The 24,265-nt window shown below is 40.6% G+C and overlaps 1 protein-coding gene across 1 annotated transcript in view; it reads left to right on the top strand.

The window, feature by feature from the left end:
* The window catches only part of MYO16 (myosin XVI), a 401,807-nt gene that overhangs the window by 21,871 nt on the left and 355,671 nt on the right, over window positions 1-24,265 (top strand). The window contains exon 2 of the mRNA XM_022576783.3: window positions 17,559-17,629. Coding sequence (XP_022432491.1) covers window positions 17,559-17,629 — 71 coding nt within the window. The remainder of the gene's footprint in view (window positions 1-17,558; window positions 17,630-24,265) is intronic.

Below are 24,265 nucleotides of genomic sequence, written 5' to 3'. Positions count from 1 at the left end.
GAGTGTCAGTCTGTAGTCTTGGTAGTGTAGGCTACATTGTAGACGGTGTGAGTGTCAGTCTGTAGTCTTGTTAGTATAGGCTACATTGTAGACGGTGTGAATGTCAGTCTGTAGTCTTGTTAGTGTAGGCTACATTGTAGACGGTGTGAATGTCAGTCTGTAGTCTTGGTAGTGTAGGCTACATTGTAGACGGTGTGAATGTCAGTCTGTAGTCTTGTTAGTGTAGGCTACATTGTAGACGGTGTGAATGTCAGTCTGTAGTCTTGGTAGTGTAGGCTACATTGTAGACGGTGTGAATGTCAGTCTGTAGTCTTGTTAGTGTAGGCTACATTGTAGACGGTGTGAATGTCAGTCTGTAGTCTTGTTAGTGTAGGCTACATTGTAGATGGTGTGAATGTCAGTCTGTAGTCTTGTTAGTGTAGGCTACATTGTAGATGGTGTGAATGTCAGTCTGTAGTCTTGGTAGTATAGGCTACATTGTAGACGGTGTGAATGTCAGTCTGTAGTCTTGGTAGTATAGGCTACATTGTAGACGGTGTGAATGTCAGTCTGTAGTCTTGGTAGTGTAGGCTACATTGTAGACGGTGTGAATGTCAGTCTGTAGTCTTGGTAGTGTAGGCTACACCGCTCATCAGTAGCCTTTTGTTATTATTTTGTGCATAGTTGGATTGCTTGTTCTTTAAAATTTCGATATTATAGTGTGATTCTATATAAGTTTTTCATAGGAAAATAATTGCGTTCTTGAATCAGAACTGTAGGCTGCTGTCAGATTGCTCTAGGATCCTTGAAAATCTCAGGATCAAACCTCTCGTGAGTTTCACTTCAAATATAAGTTATTTTCAGTGCAAAAGTAGAAATGGATTTAGGCAGAGAACCGTCTCCTGTCTCTTCCTTTCTTTTTCCCAAACTTTCCTTGCAGGTTGGTACTTGAAGGGCCATAGGAAGAGGGTATAAAATTGTATAACTTCATTAAGGTGCTTTATGAAAGTATATCTTAGCAAAGATGATAAGTTTTGGAATCAGCGGAGTGTGAGTTACAAATCTTTCTTGTGCTGCATGTTTATCTAACTTGATGGCATCCTGCAAATCAACTTAACGTCTTTGAGTTTCAAGTTTCTTACCAGTTAAATGGAGGTAATACTGGTTTACAAGCTTGTGGGGATTGGACATTAGGTAGATACTGGTCACATGGTAGCTTTCTTATTATTCGGCTGTCGAGGGATCACTATAAATGTATCCTGTCATATTTATTACAACTCATAATTATTACAAGGAAAATGTGATTAAAATAATGCCATAAAATATTTTTTTTGTTAACATCTTTATTGGAATATAATTGCTTTACAATGGTGTGTTAGTTTCTGCTGTATAACAAAGTGAATCAGCTATACATAAACATATATCCCCATATCTCCTCCCTCTTATGTCTCCCTCCCACCCTCCCTATCCCACCCCTCTAGGTGGACACAAAGCACCGAGCTGATCTCCCTGTGCTATGCGGCTGCTTCCCACTAGCTATCTACCTTACGTTTGGTAGTGTATATATGTCCAGGCCTCTCTCTCGCTTTGTCACAGCTTACCCTTCCCCCTCCCCATATCCTCAAGTCCATGCTCTAGTATGTCTGTGTCTTTATTCCTGTCTTACCCCTAGGTTCTTCATGACATTTTTTTCCTTAAATTCCATATATATGTGTTAGCATACGGTATTTGTCTTTCTCTTTCTGACTTACTTCACTCTGTATGACAGACTCTAGGTCTATCCACCTCATTACAAATAGCTCAATTTCGTTTCCTTTTATGGCTGAGTAATAATCCATTGTATGAATGTGCCACATCTTTTTTATCCATTCATCCGATGATGGACACTTAGGTTGTTTGCATCTCTGGGCTATTGTAAATAGAGCTGCAATGAACATTGTGGTACATGACTCTTTTTGAATTATGGTTTTCTCAGGGTATATGCCCAGTAGCGGGATTGCTGGGTCGGATGGTAGTTCTATTTGTAGTTTTTAAGGAGCCTCCACACTGTTCCTGCTCTAACTCTTTTCTCCAGGATTCTTCGGATGCCTCTTGCATTTTCTTGCTTCACAGCTTTCTTCATGGTACTGGTTCCAGTCAAAAGGCTTTCTTCTGTTCTCTCAACCTCTGATGTGTTCCCCCACTAAATAAAATTTCTGTAACCAAAAACCTTCCAAAATATCCCACTACTTTCCTCTTTTTTCCTCTCTCTTTTCCCATCCATAGTCCAAAAAGTCCCCCATATATTCAAAAATTGTGAAATTATTTTTTCCTTGATTTATAGACTTGTTTTCATGAATTGCTTTAGGCTAGCTTTATGAGTTTTCTATTGCTCTTTAAAAAATTGGCATAAACTTAGCACCTTAAGGCACACACTTGGCATCTCTCAGTTTTTGTGGATCAGGAGTCTGGCTGTGACACTGTGACATCACTGAGGCTGCTCCTTAGGGTCTCAAGTGGCTGCTGTCAAGGTGAGGGGAGGCTGTGTTCTCCTTTTGGAGACTTGCCTGGAGAAGAACCCACCTCTAAGCTGACTAGGTTGGCGGAATCCAGTTCCCTGTGGGTTAGGACTAAGGGCCCTGGCTTCTTGCGGGATGTCTTAGGTCCTGGAACCCCTCTCAGCTTCTAGCCACGTGGGCTTCCAGCTCAGTCAGTTAAGAGGCCAGATTGAAACAGAGTCTCTAGAGTGAGTCTGTGGTCAAGACGGAGTCAAGGAACCAGTGTCCCAGCACTTTGGTTAGAAGTTGTCATGCCCAACCACACTCAAGGGGAGAGCGTCATAACAGAATATGAACCCCAGACATTGGGTTACAGGGGGCACCCTAGGGGCCGTCTCCATCCATGATCCTGAGTCTTCTCCATGTTTGGAGCCTGATAATGAAGACCTATGTTTGTATTTCTCTCTCTTGTTCTCTCTCCATTTCTGTTTCACACACACACACACACACACACACACACACACAGACACGCTGACCTTCCTTGATCACTTGAATTCCACGTCCCTAAAGAGATTCATTTAAATTATTTCATTAATCTAAACCTTCTTTTTAATATAAAATTCCTTAAATGTATTTTCTATTAAATGACCTTAACTGCTAAATAGTTTTAAAAGGACCTTTCAGAATTAAGCAGATTAACTACAATTCACAGCATTTAAACTCTTACAAAATGTTCACGGTGTCGACTTTGAAGGAGAATTCTGCTGGCGACATATGTCACCCCCGTGTGCAAAATCATGCTCTTCACTGCATAACTTCTTTTCTTTCTTATTTCAGTAGTGATATGTAATTTGAAAACTTAAAATTAGACAGGTAACTCAGTTCATCACAGAGAATTTACAAATATGCTCTATTATCCATGCAAACTTTTATCCATGCTGTGGGTTATATTCTTATTTTGCAAATATATTTTAACTTAATTGTCCTTTCAGTCTTGATTCTAAGTCACCTTTTTACTTTTTAAAATCTTTATTATAAAACCAAAGAAAAAAGCTCTATTGAAAAACAGTAACTAGAAGATACTCTTTGTGAGATCAAGTTAGAAGATTAAACAAAAACTCCTTTGTGAGGAAAAAGAAAAAAATTAAAACCATTTTAAAGAATAGGCTAGTTAGATAAGACTAGAATGTTACACATGTGTTCCACGGATCACCTTGACATATGAAATACGTTGAACCAATTAGTATATCTGTATAACAGAAGACAATCACCTGTTGTTCTACATAAATTTTTCCTACATGTGTTCTGTAAATTTTGTTCTACATAATTAAGCTAATTTTAAAATTAAACTACTTGAACTGATTGCTCTGATAATCAGGGGTTGATTGGAATCAGTGAAATGAAAATAATGGTATTAGCAGAAAATACTGGATCTCTTTCTCACACACACACGCACACACTCTCACACTCACATAATCATACTGTAAAATACCATGTGTGTCTGGCCTTGTGTGTGTGTGGGGGGAGGCTTGATCTTAGAGCGTTGCTGATGGAACATGCATTTCTTCTTCTCCACGCTGTAATCTGGGAGCTCCGTCACTTTGCTCAGCAGCTGTACCATCTTGCATTTTCTCTACCTCTACATCTTATTGCCTCCCTGGAGTCATCTCAGTCCCTTCATTCCATAGGGATGTCATTTGTCTGTTTTCTTTTAACTCACTCTTTAATCCCTTAATCTTCTAGCTAGCTGCCTATCTTTACTGTCAACTGTACTCAAGACTAAAGCTTCCAATGTATTAAATGTCTCAAAGTTACTAAGTCTTTTGCATCCAATAAAAATAGAAAACATCATCTTTTTCTTAGTTTGGAGCTTAAATGTTTTTATGACACACATAGATATTTTATTATAAATCCCGTTTTCCTCAGTGAAAAGTTCCTGGGGCTGAAGAGCCAGCTGCATTGTTCCAAGCTGACTATTTTAGTGGCAGAATTTTGCCAAGGCATTGCCAGTTTCGGTTCCTCGACAAGCCTCATTCAACAGGGTCACCTTTGAATCTGTCAGCTACCTAGTACTCTTCCAATAAATATATTTTATGCTTCAAAAAATAAATAAATAAATCATTTTCCCCTAACCTCAGGTCTGTGATGATGATCTATGATGATCTAAAAATACTTTCTGATGATTTGAAAATACAGGGGTCTAGTCTAGTCTAGTCTAATGAAACTTCTTACAACCTTGGGAACTAGAGTTTAAATCCAGTAGACAAAAATTTGAAGCAGTGATGAGCAATATATGTGTCAGGCCAAAATTCTGAACATTATTTAAGTAATTATAAAATTGTGTTTGTTAGAACTGAATGTACTGTTATAGTCTAAGAAAAATGAGATAAGATTATTTAACGCATGGGGCTGGATAATGGGCTAATTTTGAAAAAAAATCATTTTGTAGCAACATTTATGGATGACTTACGGTAAGAAAGGGAGAACATGTTTTATCAGATTTTCTTACAGGTGTTTTTCAAAGCACAACTTTCTTCCACTTTTGGATTTTTGTGAGTTCCTCTGGGTTGTGTGTTACCCGACATGCCTCTGCATAGCCACCAAAGTGATGAGAATGCTATGGGGCAAGAGAGCCTTGAAAATCACAGGGAGTTTTATTTCCTGCCATGGACTTAAGAGGCAGCTGAATTAATAAGTTAACTATACAAAAAATAGACACTTAAATATAGTTAGGTTTAACTGATTTCCTTTTGCGAAGGGCAGAGTTTTCCTAAAGTAGAATAAATACGATTTAATATTTTTAAGTGTCTATCTCAAAGTTGGCAGTGAATCTCAGATTTATATAACAATTTGCATAACAATAGTCCATAGCAGGACTATTTTGCGTAACACGCAGCATCAGTGTGGCCAAATGTCATATCACTACTATGTATAAAATAGATAACTAATGAGAACCTACTATATAGCACAGGGAACTCTACTCAGTGCTCTGTGGTGACCTAAATGGGAAGGAAAAACAAGAAGGAGGGCATGTATGTATATGTATAGCTGATTCACTTTGCTGTACAGCAGAAAGTAACACAACGTTGTAAAGCAACTATACTCCAATAAAAATTAGAAAAAGAAATTGCGAAATGTCAACTCATTACACTTTTGTGTTAATAAATTATCGGGTTGGCCAAAAAAGTTCATTTGGGTTTCTCCATAGATGTTACAGAAATATCTGAACGAACTTTCTGGCCAACCCAATAATATTCATAACATACGATGTTTTTGAAAAGATTGAAAACTTTTATTGGAATTATTTTGTTTTTAAAAGAAAACACCATTTAACGAATAGTATCACAGCCCCAAACGACACATTCTGAATAGGTATGAAAACTGGTGGCCAGGAGAGTTTCAGTTCAGTTACATTGGTTCTTCACATTCACATTTTAGCAAAGCCCCAATCACAGCTGTACTTAATGTAACTAAGCATTTTTATATCTCCTGAGTTACCATTCCCTCCTGTTTGTAAAATGATGATTCTTATTGTAATTGTAGGTTTTGATTAGTTTTAACACAGAAAGATATTAACAAATTATTTACACAGGTTTTTCAGTTTAGTTTCTCATATGCCCAAATTAGAGCCAACCTTTAATGTTTACCACAGACTTGCCAAATATTGGCATAGTTCTGTTTTCTACATGTTTTCAGATAACTGTGGGCCACAGTAGATGCTTCTGTAATCTAAATAGGGTGAGGCTTAGGAAAGTGTTTGACTTTACTTCATTTATTCCTTACAGAAAGAATCTATTTTATATGTGGTCTGACAATTTTTTACCTATTAGATGATATTTTAAATAACAGAAAGAAAAGCAGAAAACCCTCATTGTCTTGTCTGAGTAGTGTAGAAAAGTAGGGGAGGGTGGTGGGGATGGAGAGAGAGAGAGAGAAGGAGAGAGAGAGAGAAACACAGAAGTCCTAGCACAGACTATTTCATCATTTGGGTTTGTGCTTACTGTTGGTATGTTTTATAAGGATTAATTTCATCTTGAGTCCAAATTGATGGAGGACGTACTTATTCAGTACTCCCTGTCACTTGCTTAGCCATTCTAATATCTAGCTAAATCAATTTTATTTTTGGTTTGAAGAGAGGTGACTTTTGCAGTCCACACTACTAGTTAGTTATATAGTTGATGAACATGAATGGGCTAGAAAAAGAGCCAATACTATTACCACTGTCACATTTCTGAACTTTCAGGAAAGCAGACTCTACATGGAAAGAGACCTTTGTTTAGAGGCAGACTAGATGACAAGCCAGGAAGTGCCCCTTTCAGAAAGGTTTAAAAGAATATTTATTATTTGTGTCTCTAAGTTAAAAAGCACTGCTTTCAATGACAACATTTTGAAATACCCCTGAAGCCTGACTCATTGTACCCTTGCCTCTGCCTTTTTAAATTTTCTCCTCCCATTTAATAATGGATTTTTAAACATAGAACATCGTGAATCAAATGTAAATGCTCAGTATAGATTTAAGCTAAATAAAGTCTTGGGCACCAGGAACAGATTCCTTTTCCGTACCAACTCCCCAAGGAATGATATCCATCATTCATGCCTTATGTTTCCTTGATTTTTCATGAGACAGAAATGTCCTCAGCACTTCTGGGACTAATTCATCAGAGTAATTTGGCCTGTGCACGTAACACTGAATTTTGAAGAGTGTTTAAGACACAAACTGAAATTGGTTAATTAAAGTGTGCAACATGCAAGGACATTAAAAACTGTTGATTTTGCATATGTAGGGCAGTTCTTTAGTGCGAAGACCTAACACTGATAGATAGATTTTTCTGGCAGCTTCTGTGGTCATGAGCACCAGGGAAGGGGTGGGCTCACTCAATCTTGTTGAATGCTAAAGCCTCTGGCAAGTATTGAAATTGGAATTGATCATTTCCTAAGGGGCAGCATTTATCTCTCTTCCTTAATGTATCACCCTGTATATATTTTTCTACATGAGCTTCTCTGGGGACAACAGTTATAAATGCTTAATGGGGCATATGTCAGAGTATAAAAAAGAAAAATGTACTGATTAACAAGACTCAAAAAGGTAGGGGTGAAATAGTAACCTGGGAAATATCAGAGTCAAGTAACAACTAAGAGCATGTGGTTTATTTGACGCTGACTTGAAAACTGTAAGAACTGGGGTCCAAGGTGCTGATAGGACTTGAGCAGCTCTGCTACGTCATTCTGAGTGACCAGAAACTATGAATTCGAAAGCGTTCTCAATGTTCATTCTTGAGGCTAAACATATATTTCAGCACATTGGCGGAAAATTTTCCAAATGAGATACAGATAAGAAAGCTTAATTATCCCTTGAAACTTCCTTTCCTGCCTCAGAATTATTGAAAAACACAAATAAGATTTATGCAAATAAAAGTATTTGACATTAGATTTTCTGTATAGATAGTTTTATAAAGCATGACTATAATAAAGTGTATATGGCTTAAGAAGGTTATAAAGTTTAAGAGCATCACAGTAGAAGGATTATAACTTTTTATTGTGATAAAATCCATCGAAGATAAAACTTCCCATTTTAATTGTTTTAAAGTGCGCCATTTACCACATTCACAGTATTGTGCATCCGTCACCACTGTTTAGTTTCAGGACATGTCATCACCCCAAGTGGAAATACTGTAGCCGTTAGACAGTCACTCTCCATTTTCCTCTCCCCCGCAGCCCTTGACAACCACCAGTCTGCTTTCCATCTTTATGAATTTCCCTATTCTTGAGATTTCCTATAAGTGAAATCACACACTATATAGCTTATTGTGTCTGGCTTCTCTCATTTAGCTTTTGAATGTCCATTTATGTTGTAGCACATACTCCTTTCCTTTCTCATAGTTAAATAATATTCCATTATATAGATATAACTCTCTTTGTTTACCCATCAGTCAGTTGATGGACATTTGGGTTGTTTTCATCTTTTGACTGTTGTGAATTGTGCTGCTATGAACATGTATGAACAAGTATTTGTTTGAGTACCTGTCTTCAATTCTTTGAGGCTTATATGTAAGAGCGGGTTTGCTAGCTCATATAGTTATTTATGTTTTACATTTTGAAGAAAATTTAAACTTCTACCGTGGTCACTGAACCATTTTTTCATTCCTACCCGGAATGTATGAGGGTTCCAACATCTCCACATTTTTGCCAATACTTGTTGTTTTTCTTTATTTTTACAATTTACTGTAGCTGTCCAGTCATCCTAGCAACTGTTATTTGTGGAAGACTGTTCCTTCCTCCATTGAGTGATCTTGGACTATCTTTGAAAATCTGTTGAACATAAATGTATAGGTTTATGGGTTCTGAATTCTTAGTCCCGTTTCATTGGTCCATATGTCTGTCTTAGGCCAGCACCACACTGCTTTGATGGCTATAGCTTTGCAGTAAGTTTTGAAGTCAGAACGTGAGTCATCCAACTTAGTTTTTCTTTCTTTTCTTTCTTTCCCACTTCTTCCTTTTTCAAGATTGTTTTGGCTATTTGGAGTCTCCTATGAATTTTAGGATCAGCTTTTCTTTTTTCTGCAAAAAAAAAAAAAAAAAAAAAAAGCTATGGGTTTTGATAGGGATGTATCTTGGCTTTTTTGATAAGAAGATGTCCTGGAGAATGAAGGAGGACTTTGCCATCTCATATCTTCTTTTCTCCCTTGAAGAGGTACTTTAGTTTTGTTCTCACTGATATTAGTTTAGTGGGTCAATTTAACGAAGAATAGTCACTACTTAGTAACCAACATTTCTAAATTTTAGTATTCATTATTTATACAGTAATATAGCAAAATTTTCATTAAAATCTTTTAGTTTGAAATAAAACACAGTAACATTTGCAAAAATATGCAACTCTGATTTGTCAAAAAGTGAGCAAGTAGATGAAAGAATAAAATAGAGTCCAGAATGAGGCCCACACATATATAATCATATGGTTTCCTACAAAGATGTAGTATAATGCAATGGCACGTGAAAAGAGCATCTTAAAGTTATGTAATATAAATTGACAGTGGGTTATAGAGAAAGAAAATAAAAAGTGCAGTGTGTATTTACACTGTGTGCATTCTGGATTTACTATTTCCACATCAAGGTCTGAAGAAGTATGATGCACTTAAATCATGTTGTCATGAGCTGTCTCTCTGGGTCTGTTCTGGAATATTTTGAGAGTTAATGATTTAGGATTGGCTTAGGTACAGGAGCCATTCCTGATTCCCACCAGACATATATACTGTAACATTGTAATATATGCTAGCATTCTATAGAACAGCTGAGGTTGATAATAGCATTTTTCTGAATATCTTTTTAGCTGCATGTCAGCAAGGTCCTTGAAGGAGGAAGGGAGGAAATGGGTTACAAACAACATATAAGAAATAAGTGTCAAATACTTTTCCAAAACAGATTCAAGATATTCAGCCACAGATTCTAGAAGGACTGCAAATCCCTCTACTGTCTAATTATTTCTTATTTGTCTTCTGTCTTCTCCACCCACCAGTCCACTAGATGATACAGGATTTTTTCCCATTTCTCCCCTGCCACACCCCAATTTCTAAGATAGCACATAAAAGCACATAAAAGACACTCACTGGGTTTTTGTTGCATTGGTCACAGCTGCATGACTGGGCTGGGACTGGAGATTTGGGTCACCCTGGCAATGGGGATCTTAGATCTCATGCTTACAATCTCTGGCCTTTTAGTCAGATCCAGTTTTAACCAGGTTGGGTAGGAAAGCAGAAACCTTAAGCCCCTTGCAAATAATATGGAATTAGTCTTAACTGCCCAAAGCCTGGTAGGTGAGTGTGGCTTAGGTGGGCCTCCACCCACTTGCTTCTCAGGCCCACCAAGCTGATGAGTCTGTAGTTCTCTGCTAAGTGTGGAACCCTACTGCAGCCCCGACCCCATCCCCCAACCTCAGTGGTCTCCTTTTCCAAGAGAGTGGCTGGTATAATCCTTGAGTGTCCTGGTGATGCCCGTGGACCACTTAAGGTGTGACTGAGCGACTCACCTGAGTATGGATTCGAGGCAGATACTCACCATGATCTTCAAAACCCGTTACGCCCTCTTACGATTATTGCCAGGCTGGGATGGAAACCAGCTACACAGTCTTTTGGATACTGGTTTCCACTGCTGCCTCTCTTCCCAGTATTATAATCACTGAGATGCCCTGACATTAAAAATGTATGGTTAGATGGGCACATCCTTGACCGACTGGACTTAAGAATTTGGTGACAGAACCTGGGCATTTATATCTTTTTAAAGTTCTACTAGCTGTCCTAAAGCATAATGAGGGTTGAGAATCATTGCCCCAGGCTCAGGCTGTGTACTGACTGGAGGCCCCCCATCCATGAACACCCTGACCTTCTCCTCTCCAAATGCCCCCAAGATTCATGTTAGGTAGGCTTGGATAACTATGTATTTATTGAGAATAAAATTGTGTGTTCTGAGGAATACTGTGGCTCACCCAGCAGTGGGGACCAAGGTTTCAATGGCCAATTCATGGGAAAGAAACTGCCATGAATTGTTCACTTTTCTACTAATTAATCCCTTTGCTCTAGTTGAGGTATTCAGAGGTAATTTGCTGAGGTAGTAGAATCCTAGCCGTTTTTTTTTCCTTCAGAATATCTTTAGGGGGACACTAGCCCCAGAATCTCCTGGAGCATTTCTTTAAAATGCAGAGTTTTTGATTCCATCCCTAAACTACTGAATCAGAGTAACTGGAGGTGGACAAGAGTATGATTCTAAAGGGGGAAGAAATAGCCCCCAGCGGTGGACAAGTCGGCTCTTGAGGGAGAAATATCTTAACTTTAACGTGGGTCTGTCACCCTTTGTGGGTCTACAGTACACAGCAGACATCCAGAATGTATGTGGTTTTACAATTTCATGGTGGAACTTAGTGGGAGAGAATAATGAAAAGTAGGTTGGAAAGCACTGAACTGTGAAAAGCGATTCAAAAAACCATCCTCAGGTCATTCCTAGAGATCCTAAAATTTGAGTTCTCTGTAGGCAGGTAATCTGTATGTTAAGCAGTGTTCTGTGCAAGGAGGCATCTCTGTGGCATCGATAACATAACTTCTCTATTCCTCTTTTTTGCTTCCCTTCTTTATTGACATATAACATCAGATCAACTTTTTCAGGCATCTCTCGGAAGACTGTCAATTGTCACGGAAGCTCTCTCCTACATTTTTAGAAGTCCTGACACTGATGCTTCTGTTACCATTGCAAGGAAAAAATGACACTGGCTTTTTTTGTTGTTGCTATTCATTGTAACTTTTTATTTATAATGAAATGAAACTTACAAATCATACAAAGAAAGCCCATGTACCCTTCAACCAGGTGGACTGTTTGCTAACATTCTGCCACGTGATCTGTCCTTCCCTCTGTCTAAAAAATGCCTTTTTGCAGGGCTTCTAATGAGGACAAAATTTAGAGCCCATGGTTAGGTTTTGTTTCACTCTTCCTTGGATCTGTTGATTTCAAACCTAAAATCTTTGTGAATACAGACCCACTGTTATCATGAGAGTCGTGTGAGAGCAGTCATAGATTGCTGTGCTTTCAGATGTCCACCGCAGCTCCTGTGATCGCCAGAGCGCTTTTACTGTCATCAAGTTGCTATCAAATTACTATCATCAGTGGTTGTCATCAACACAGATACATCACAGTCATATCTAGACACTTAAAGTGATAATGATCAGGTGGACCGCTGGGTTTGGTTATGGTTGGTGACGGTGGGGACATCGGGGAAGACAGCTGCAGACTCTATTAAAGATGACGTATTTTCATCCATTTTTACCCCAATAGCTGAAGATTTCGAGACCGAATGTTTCTTTTTAAATATCAAATCATGCCCCCCACGCAGACATTTCGACAGAGTTTCTGTGGCAGCTTGATGATGAAGCCACAAATATACAATAAATGCTGGAATCAGTTCCAAGCAGCAGCCCTATAAAAGGAGCCCAAACTTCATTATTCTGTTTGGTCCCCAGATGGCTGTTTTTCCTTAGGCTGTTTCCTTGCAGATTTTATCGTAATGGAAAGACTCCCAAGTCGTGGTGGTGTCATTTCACTTGACTGTCGATTCCAACCGTGTGGTTCCAAAGTCGCTATGAACCCATACCTTTTTGGAGAAAGTGTTTTAACGTAAATTTGGACAGTTTCCTACAAAATTAGTTATTGTGAGGACATTAACATAGATCTCGATTCCTGTTGTGGTTCCTGAGTTGAAGGTGACCTTTCAACTCCCTTGTGACATGAGAGGTAAAGTGTCCTGATGCTCTTCATGGTTAAGAACACAATCCTTGGAGTCATGCTGCCACACTGTTTTAGATCCACCACGCTACCATCTCAATTTTTAAGCCTCAGTTTCCTTCGCATAATTTATAAGCCTTAGTTTCCTTATCAGTTGTATTGATACTAATACAATTATAGTATTTGTATCATAGAGCTGGGAGAATCGATGTGATTCTTGCACTAAAGCACTGAGAGCAGTATCAGACCCTACGTACTTAGAAAAGCTCAGTGTGTTCTTCTTATGCAAGTGATACTTTCTTCCATATATTTTTGCATCTCGGTACCTTAGGCAATGTCCCGTTTCTAACCCTTAGCAGAGACATAGAATTTAGCACAGTCTACAGTCTGTGTATGTGAAGAACACGTTTCCTCATTTAGTCAAAAGTTGATTTTGTCGTATTCTTGCGCCGCACCCATGGTATTTGGGGGCAGCTACCGGTCTGTATCCAGTCTCCGGTTCTGCTTTAGTTCTATCTGATAGTGTGAATAATTTGTCAGAAAACAGTCGTCTACCTAGGAAAAGAAGATGCCAGATTCCCCCTCCTTTTCTCCTGAGGCTGATGTCTGGCTGGGTGAAGGAAGGGCTGGGGCTTATTCGTCAGTCTCACCGTGGCAGGAAGGGAGCTCTGCGGTTGCTGCGTACAGAGTCCTTCCTGGGCGCTCTTGGCCAATCCCCTAATCCACCTCGGGGCCACTCCCCGTACTGTGCTGGGGCTTTACTCTCATAGACCCTGAGAGCCGACTGTTGAAATGTCAGGAGTTCATGAGTTGGTTGTAAAACAGTTAAACAAAGCCTGTATTAAAAACTATAGTATAGGGGCCTCCCTGGTGGTGCAGTGTTTGGGAGTCCGCCTGCCGATGCAGGGGACACGGGTTCGTGCCCCGGTCCGGGAGGATCCCACATGCCGCGGAGCGGCTGGGCCCGTGAGCCATGGCCGCTGCGCCTGCGCGTCCGGAGCCTGTGCTCCGCAACGGGAGAGGCCGCAGCAGTGAGAGGCCCGCGTACCACAAAAAAAAAAAAAAAAAAAGCCACAGGATTTAAAATAAAATAAAAACTAAAGTATATAAACTTACAATTAAGTAGATTCTAATAAAAAACGACGGTAAAGCTCAAAGCGCATCACTTCCTAATCGGTTCACTACATTTTTCTCTTCTTTATGCGCTTGAAGTTATTTACATCTCTTTTGTGTGTGTGATAGAAATGCCACAAAATTGTGAGCTGGGTCACATCTCCTCCCACCCCTGGGTTCAGTGGTGCCACATTGGTAGCTTGAGATCAACCATGGTGGGAGAATTACACCCCGAGAATTGGCCAGTGCCACAAACCAGGGCTTGATTTATTTATCTTCATGATTGTCTAGAATTAAAGGAGTGATGGAGGAAATGTTAATGATGCAGGTTATACTTAAAAATGTATTGTGTCGGTAGCCACTGTATTGTGAACACCGCCAAAAATGTGGTAAACTATGATTACGTTTTTCAGAAACTAATATCTGATTCAGCAAAGACGTCGCTCAGGTCATTGATAGATGGATGGCGCTTTGACGTCCTTCATTATTTCACTTTAATCTTACTCAGGAGTTAGGAAATCTTTTCTGTGAGGGTCAGATATTAAATATTTTAAACTTAGTGGTCACATACAGTCCGTGTTATACATTCTTCTGGACATTTTTGTTTTTTTTAATTATTGTTTTTCCTCACACACCCTTCAAGATGCAGAAATTGTTCTTAGTTCAAGGGCTATACGCTGGTGGCATTTGACCTCTGCCACTCATAGTTTCCTGACCTCTGGCCCATACTCAGTAATGTCAATGAAAATATCAACCAAAACTTCAAGGTCACATTCATTAATTGTAACCAGAGATTGGCTGTGGATACAGGAATTTTTAGTAAAAATCATCTAAATCATTCTGTAAGAATCAATTGGCTATATGGATATTACAATAAATTGTGGGCTGCACAGCCTTTATAGCAGTAAAATGTGTAGTAAATTCCTAAGTGCATATCCATCCATCTATCCATCCATCCATCCAACCATCCACCCATCCATCCATCCATCCATCCATCCATCCATCCATCCATCCACCCATCCACCCATCCACCCATCCATCCATCCTTCCATCCATCCATCCACCAATCCATCCTTCCTTCCTTCCTTCCATCCATCCATCCATCCATCCATCCATCCATCCATCCATCCATCCATCATCTAAACATCTCCATCTCATCTCCATCTCCGTCTGCCCTTGAGCATTCACAAGCACACCACTGTGGCCCACCTGCTCCTGTGGAGATAACCCATGCATGTTCTGTGCTTTGTAAACGGTCTCCCAGAACCAGATGGCTCAGTCCCACCTTGGCTGTCAGTGCTGCCATAGACCCCTCTTTCTGCAGTGGTGGCTCCGATCCCTGTTGTGTCCCAGGCTGGTTAGTCCATTTTGCATCCTCTGACACAGAGCCATGAACCCTCAAGCTGCACTGAATCACCCCCCTCATCTGAGCCTGAACCTTTATTCAGGATTTAAACTGCAAGTGGGAGCAAGAGACCCCCCTCTAGCCTTTGTGCTGACCTCTCTTATTGTCTTAGTCTGCTCAGGCTGCAGACTGACAAATATACAAATATACCAGAGACTGGGTGGCTTAAAAAAACCTTTGATTTCTCACAGTGCTGGAGGCTGGGAAGCCCAGGATCAAGGCACCAGCAGATTTGGCTTCTGGTGGTACCCAGCTTCCTAATTTATAGATGACCTTCTTCTCCTTGTGTCCTCACCTGGCAGAGAGAGAGTTCTAGTCTCTTCATCCCCTTACAAGGGCACTAATCCCATCCTGGGGGCTCCACCCTCATTACCTCCTAATCACCTCCCCAGTGCCCCTCTTCCTGATACCATCACATTGGGGATTAGGCTTCAACATATGAATTGGCGGGGGGGCGGGGGGCGGGGGGGGCACATACATTCAGTCCATAGCACTTACCTAAGGGATCTTTTCCTCCTTTGCTTAACATCCTGTGATCCTCTTCATTGGCCACAGAATGACTTCCAACTCCTGTAGTGTGATGTAAAATATCCTCCACAACAAATTCCTCCAAGTCACACACAATCTGCCACTCCTAAGGGACTGTTCACTGCCCCTTACTCATCATTCTCCCACCATCCCCTGCATTGTCCTCTTCACCCTCTTTATCCTGCCTTACACATTGTACACTCATCCTTCAATGAATATTGTTAAATTTGTGTTGCTTATATCCTACACTTAAATTCAACATTTAATAATCAAAAGGTTTTGAGAAAATTTAGAGCAAACCTTAAGATATGTGTTCAGTGATATATTATTATGGGTTTCATGACTTACAGTAATTATACTAATAAAAATCATTTAGTGATCCCCATGCAGTGCCAGGAGGGTGGGTTAGCTTTCCCAGTGGGGCTCGGCCTCAAATCTGTCTAACCCCAAGGCCAGTGTATCACAGATCTATATTATGTGTAATTCACCACATGTGTGCATGGTGGATTCTATGTAGAAATCTGACAGCATTTTACTCATGTTTTAACTATATAACATAATCTTCCTCTCTATTTGTGATCACACTAGTACAGATTCTTTGCTGTAAAGAATACAGAGCACCAAATAGATATCAGCTAGCTCAAGATGAATGATTTCATTTGCTAAACAAATAAATATTAGGGTAAAGGTGCTATTTTGATTCTGACAAAACCATTGGTAAACATAGTTAATGAACCTTCTGTTGTCACGAACAGACTTTTTAAAATTAAGGGTAAAAGTATGTGAGGGAACAAGATGTGTCTGCCCTCTGAGCTGTACAGTTAGAGCTGGGACGATGGTAACAAACTAGAGATTGGAACACAGGGAAGATTTGGGGTGACGTAGAAAAGAGTATGTGTTCTGCCGACATTGCGGATTATGGAGAAAGTTAAAGGAAAGACAGTATGCTCAGTGAGGTATGAGTTTGAATGTGAACCATTTTGTACCGTTCTGTGTAATAATGGACTAAAAGAGGAACTTTTGCTTTAGTTATTTGTGGAAAAAGCATGAATGGCTTGTTATGAAAGCTACAATACTGCCGTTAACCGTGGAAACTGGGATAGTGTCTTGGGGAATGGATGGACCTCTTGGAGCCCATGGCAATTTGCAGAGGATGAGACATAATCCATCTCCCAAGTGCTTTCCATGTCCTACACAGTCCCCCTTTGCTGTTCAAATGGAAACACAGGTCACTTTCCAGCTGTGCCTTTATTCTAATGCATAGCACCTGTTTTGATTTGTCTGCCATTACTAATTTAGATACACATGGCTTTGGGAGAATGATGGAAACAGGGCTAAGGGGTAATTGCAGGAAGGGAAGTTTAATGTACAAAGTGTAAACTTTTATTGTTTTAAGCCAGTAAGTCCTAATGAGTTAAAAAAAAAAAAAAGTGAAGTGAACTAAAGCATACATGAGCCTAGTGGAGTCCTTTCTTTCTTTTTATTTATTTATTTTTGATCTATAAAGGATGCACAAGCCAGGCACTTCAAAGAAACAAATGTCAAAGTGTGTTCCCCTTTCTGAGTAATTTGCATGTCTGTAACGGGTCGTGACGCTGACAAACCAACAAATAAGTTTCAATGTGAAGGGAAACACCGCCGCTCTTAAATACACAAAAAGGTCAGATGGCGATTCATCCATCTCCTTTGGCTTTCATGGCTATTTGAGATTTAGATACTAATGAAATGCTACACCTTTTGATTCAGGATGTTGAAGAAAGATGCTGTGTAACTCTCCTCTCTCATTCTTGCAGCGCTGCGGCTCCTGAAGGAGGGGGCCGACCCGCACATGCCCATGTCTTCAGGAGGGACCCTGCTCCATCTGGTAAGAGCTGTGATGACCGGGTGGGCGTGGGTGACACCAAGTGGAAGGGGAACCAATTATGGGCTCCAGACTCAGTAGCAAAATGCACGTGTAACTGGTGATGATCAGAACGATGATGTGTTTCAAGTTAACAGGCTTGGATAATGATACATTAATATTTGTTAATTACTCACATTATCGTTTGTAAATAATGGAGTTCAAGTCTCTGCCCTAAAGAAGATGCTTTTGAACATGAATAGTATTCAGCAAATAAGCAAAACAATGTTGTATCAATTATAGAGCATTAGGCAGCCATCCTTTCTTTTACTTTGACGTCCTTTCTTTCACTTTCTTTATTGATCCAATGAGCTTTTACTATTCTCTGCTTGTGGCCCAGATCCTATAAATGTGAATAAAACTTTACTACATTCTTTTGGAAACAAGCAGGGAACGATTAAGTGAATAAACAACTAAGTAACCACATAAATAAATTCAGTAGTTTTACATGCAAGAAATTTTTGCTGATTCAGTTAAGGGCAAAAATGAAGTAAAAGGAGATGTCAATAATTATTCCATTTAGTGGTCTTTAGGGCTAATTTAAAGCTTAAAACTTGATTTTGAAAAATGCCAAAATTAACATAACGTAAAAGCCTAATTGAGAATTGTCTACCAATATTTTAAAAATGCTGTATTTCCTCACATTAGAGCAATCCATGTTAAAGGAGGTCACGCATCGATCTGATGGAAGCTCCCTAATCTGGTATTGGGCCTCAGCCTTGTCTGCCCCCTGGAATCACCTGGGAGCTGTGAAATGTCAGTGTCTGCCTCCCAGCTCCACCCCCCAGCCTGGAGATTCTGACTCAATTTTTCTGGGATGCAGATGGAACATCGGGGTGGGGCACAGCTCCCCCAGGTGATTCTAATTTACAGCCAAGGTTGAGAACCACTGCCAACAAGAGAACCTTGTGTCTGCCCAAGACTGGAGGCATCTGGGGTGCAGGCAGTCATATGCATGCAGAGGAGTGGAAAAATAACTCCGAATATTGATGGGGAATACCATAGAAGAGCATCAGCCATTTCTCTCCAGCATTGACTGAGATGGAAAGAGAGATTTCTGGATTCCCTTTTCCTTCTCTGGAGTGTTTTGGTTTTGAAACCTCTCTCTTTTCTCCTCTGATCGTTACATGGCTTACGTGACATTTTCAAGGGCTCATTAGTCCTGGATCCTAGGTTTGCTTTTGACAAGCAATCTTAGACTAAGGACATGCTGTGAACAGCTTTCCATAGATAAAGATTCTCCTCTTGGTCACTATCTTTGGAATCCTTACCAGGAGGTGCAGTACTTTATTAGGTAAGAAGCTGACAAATAGAAGAATTAAGCTCACACAGTAGTAGATAGTACTGGAGCTTAAACTCTGACCATCTAACTGTAAATACTGTAGTCTTTCCCCAGTAAATTCCCCAGTGATACCTGGATTAAGTTTTCAGACAGCAAATTATTCCAGTTGGGCTAGTGGAAGACAGACCTTTGCTTTGAACAAATCATGTCAGTTCATTGTTGGTATTAACCAGGAATGTAATGTATTCTTACCCTGTGTGTGTGTGTTTGACAGAAAGAGAGAGAAAGGAAGAGAAGTATGGCCACTTCCTCATATATTGGACTGGCCAAAAAGTTCGTTCGGGCTTTTTCTGTAACATCTTACGGAAAATCCTTTTTGGCCAACCCAGTATATGATGTATCCAACTTTAATGAGCACCTAAAACTCAATCTTCCCAATCAGCAGAGCAGCGGTTGCTTTCTTCACCTTAAATACAGCCAGAATGCTGCCGTCCCTCTTCACCTGGATAAACCACCCTCCCTCTTCCCGGGACCAGCAGCTTCTTCCCTCACCTCCCCGGCCCCGTCCCTGTGGACCCTACAGTCTGTTTCTCCCACAGCAACCAGATCGTGTCACTCCGTCAAAACGCCCCAGGAACTTCCCTTCCCACTCAGGGAAAACTCCAGAGTCCTGAGATGGCCACGTGGAATGTGCCCACACCTTTGTGCCCTCATCTCCAGGGACCCCCTCCTGCTCTAGCTGGTCCTTTAATGTGCCCACCATGCCCCTGCCCACGTGCTTTCACCATTATTTCCACTGGAACATTCCCCTGCCGAAATCTGCATGGCTCACTCCCCTGCTTGCTTCGCCTCTCTGCTCAAAAATCATCTAACAGAACAACCTTCCGGAGCTTGTCCCAAAGGATACGGCAACCCATTCCCACCACTGCACCATCAGCTCAACTTTTATCCGGTTGTTTGTCTCATTCCTTGTAACACAGTTGCCACCAAACAGATCATAGGCTCAGGTGATTATGTTCTGTTTCCCAGACTGTCAGCTCCAGGAGGGCTAGGACTTGGCCTCTCATCACTGTTATATCTGCAGCACTTGGGAGAGTGCCTGGCACTTAGTAGGTGCTCAGTAGATTTGTCTGATAGGCACATGAACCTGTTAACTACTTAATTAATTAATATATAATGCTGTGATAGATATTAGGGGTGCAAAGGTGCAAAACACAGTCTAACAGAGTTTAGTTTTCTGAGGGAGAAAGAAAAATAAACCATGGATTACAGCAGACCTGGGAGCAGGATAAGCAGGTGATAGAGAAAGAGGAAAATGATGAAACCGCTTGGCCACCTTCAGAGGTAGTTCTGAAGCCTTTTCTCATGCTCCTGATAAGACTGAATTACTCTTGTATCTAAGGTCTCATGACACATGATCCTTGCTTCTGCTGTCGATCTTGTCACAATGGGTTGTAATTAATGGAGGATGTGCCCTTTTTCTCTGCTGCTAGACTGAATTCTCAGAAACTGTGATGTCTTAGATACTTTTATATCCTTAGCATGTGATGCATGGTAGATACTCAACACATCATAAATGAATGAATGAATGAGTAGATGGATAGATGAACTGTCAGAATATAAGGATCCTTTTGGCTAATGAGAAGGTCCAGGTAACCGAGTCTAAAGGCAGTAGAGTCAGAAGAAAGAAGAAATGAGAAGATGAAGGTGATGAGGTGGACGGGAAGTGCTGCATTAGCTCTGGGTCCAATGCAAACACTCTGCATTTTTATACTGTTAGACTTTGTTTGTGAGACTAAGATAAAGTGGCTTTGAAACCAGAATACATGTAAGTAAACTTCCTGACGGCTACAGGAATGTGGGCTCAGCGCTAAGCCTCCTTTTCCCTGGGTTACTGGGGAAGGGTAAGCTGTGACAAAGCGAGAGAGTGGCATGGACATATATACACTACCAAATGTAAAATAGATAGCTAGTGGGAAGCAGCCGCATAGCACAGGGAGATCAGCTCGGTGCTTTGTGTCCACCTAGAGGGGTGGGATAGGGAGGGTGGGAGGGAGGGAGACGCAAGATGGAAGAGATTTGGGAACATATGTATATGTATAACTGATTCACTTTGTTATACAGCAGAAACTAACACCATTGTAAAGCAATTATACTCCAATAAAGATGTTAAAAAAAAAACAAATGAAAAATTGCAGGTTGCCAGAGAGACAAAATTACAGGGTTTCAAAGTTCCTTAGGTACTGAAAAAGGCAATTTCGCCCTCAAAAATGTAAAGTGTGAGCAGCTCTGTGCTCACCCCACCTCTTGGGCATCCTGCAGTATGAAGCCTGTTGCTTTATCAGTGCTGAAGCTCTAATTATATAATGTTAGAGCAACGTCTTTGAGAAAATGGCATCGTATGTGCATGCAGGGCATCAGGAATAAACCGTGGAAGTTGTTGAGATTCCCCAGAGTTTCGCGTGTTTAACTCAATTATTATTCACTGAGCACCTCACTGTAAGTGGAGGTTTTGGGAAGACTCCTGGTAGAAATGCCACAGTAACTTTTAAGTTGGAGATGAATAATTCCCTCTGTATTAAAGGTAGACAATTGACAAACAGGTTTTAATATTTTTTCATCATATACAATCTTTAGTTTTATCATCTTTTAAATAAACTTTCAACAGTAAGTCTGAATTTGCATGTTTACCTACTCTTCATTCAATAATTTATGAATCAAGTGTATCGCAAGTATCAGGTACCATTAGAGGGGAAATAATGCCAACAAGTAACGATATCTGCACCCTAAGATTTTAGTCTCTGTGAGGGCAATATAGAAAAAACTCAGCTGTAACTCTTTGGAAGGAACAATGCTATGTATGGAGTTGAAAACAGAATCACATGGAACTTTGCTAAAATGCTGTCCAGAGTTTTGCGTTATGACCTTTCATACATAAGCTATGAAGAAGGAGCTCCTGGGTGTAAGGAAACCCTCTTGCATGGAGTATGAAATGCGAGTTCTTTTGATTCTGTGCTGTGACAGCAGGAGACCATAGTGAAGCTTAAGTGAAATACATTAGAAATAGGAAAATCTTCTTTCTTTTACCTGGTGAATTCTCATTTTAACATAAAGGCAGGCATTTAAGCAGTGGAGTTCCACGTCACTGATGAAAACAAGCTGCAGTGGATGTGCAAATATGCCGAAGACATTTGGTAAATGTGAAAAGCAGATTAGAGAATAGTATATATGTTATACTCAAGACAGGTAGACATGGTGGCAGGGAGGAGAGCAGAGAATCTTTTCAACAGCTGTGAAAATCTTGAAGAATAGACAAGGAAGTTTTAACAGTGACAGGTTGGGGAGGAGACAAGATCTCATTTTTTACTCTTTTACATATTGCTTGAATGTTTTAAATAATAAGCATGTATGTTTCACATAATGAAAGAAATTACACTGTCGTGGGCCCGGGGTTCAGTCCCTGGTTGGGGAACTAAGATCCCACGAGCTGTGCGGCATGGCCAAAAAAAAGATGAAAATAAAACAAATAAAACAAATTAATACAAAATACTCCTTAGAACTATGTTTTTTTTTAGAAGCTTAAATTCTAAAAGTTTCGATCACTATTCTATTCTTACAAGAATATCTGGGTCTCCGAATCGGGCTGTTCTTTGGGCTTTCTTCTAAGTTTCTCTAAAGTCTCAGGAGCTGTAAGAAGCAGAGATAATTAGCAGTTTACTACAGCAGCAGCAGTTCAATGGCTTCATATCTTTAAAATCAAGCAGAAAATATTATGCTATGAAAAGAAGCAGAATATTAGGACTCTGGAGACAATGTTTAAAGGAATATCTTACTTTAGAAACCACCTAGGTATTAAAGAACAAAAAGAGTCCCTACGTGGAAGTTATCCATACTTTGCCGTGCTTGCCAGAGTGTCTGGGCATTGACCATGTAACTCCTTTGCTTTCCCAGGAAAACAAGGGTAAAGGTTGCAGGGGTACCTTCTAGCAAAAAAATGAATCCTACCAGAAGACAACATGCCCTCTCCAGGGGATTTTCCTGGGGAGTTTCTTGGGGGAGGTGGAATGGGGGGGAACATCCATCCAGGATAGTGCAGCAGAAAGAGAGGCAAACGAAGAGGCAAGATGGAAGTGAAAGGACGATGTCACTGAGAGAAAGAGAGCTGGGCCGTTCTGATGTCTGGTGAGACTGCAGGATGCTGCAAGGTCCTGGAATGGGAAGTAGAGTTGCCATTGGCTGTGAACAATGACCCCTTTATGTTTTTTCAAGGATGTGATTTAAGATTCAAATTCCCGACTGTGCTTTGCTTTTGCTTTTTTTTTTTTTTTTTTTTTTTTTTGCGGTACGCGGGCCTCTCACTGTTGTGGCCTTTGCGGTTGCTGAGCACAGGCTCCAGACGCGCAGGCTCAGCGGCCATGGCTCACGGGCCCAGCCGCTCCGCGGCATGTGGGATCCTCCCGGACCGGGGCACGAACCCGTGTCCCCTGCATCGGCAGGCGGACTCTCAACCACTGCACCACCAGGGAAGCCCTATGCTTTGCTTTTTAAAATCCCACATGCCACGGAGCGGCTGGGCCCGTGAGCCATGGCCGCTGAGCCTGCGCGTCCGGAGCCTGTGCTCCGCAACGGGAGAGGCCACAACAGTGAGAGGCCCGCGTACCGAAAAAAAAAAAAAAAAAAAATCCCACATCTCTTTGGCCCATGAGAATCATGGCATCATAACTGGAAAGTCTGAGTCCAGGATATAGATCAGTATCCAGCTGGATCCTGAATGAAAATCATACCTTTGTTCTGCAAACTGTGGGTGCATTTTTGTTGTGATGGCCCACGTGCATGACCTAAGGGGTGAAAAAGCAATGGAAGAGCAAGTTGTGGAGATCCTTGGAAGGCCGTCAGAAACTGAAGGGAGTGACTTTTCCATTTTGAGTAAATAGATCACACAGAACTGGTTCATTCAACATCAATTATAAAAAAGAAAAATTCCCAAGTGAAGTTACTGGTGAGATTTTTGTTTTGTTCTATTTTGTTTTATCTGTGCAACAATGGAATTCTATTTGTAAAGAATCAGAACCCTTTCTTACAGGGTGAAGGCAGTTAGACACAGACCTCCTGGGACTGTGCTCCCCTCCAACAAAATTTTCAATCAACCAGCATTGAAACCCCTGGTGTGGATCTTCCTAGGAGAATTGGAGTGTCGCATCCTGAAAGGTTCTCCCTTAGGGAAGTATGAAACTCCCCCACTCAGAGAGGCCTTCCTTAAGCAAACAGTTCCAATCATTTAATTGACTCTCTAGACATGCCAGGTTTCATGAAATCCC

The sequence above is a fragment of the Delphinapterus leucas genome, chromosome 18 (genome assembly GCF_059928025.1).
Source record: "Delphinapterus leucas isolate spDelLeu-1000000601 "Yukka" chromosome 18, BTC_Dleu_Yukka2, whole genome shotgun sequence".
NCBI classification, from domain to species: Eukaryota; Metazoa; Chordata; class Mammalia; order Artiodactyla; family Monodontidae; genus Delphinapterus; species Delphinapterus leucas.
This window is presented reverse-complemented; position numbering and strand designations above follow the sequence as displayed.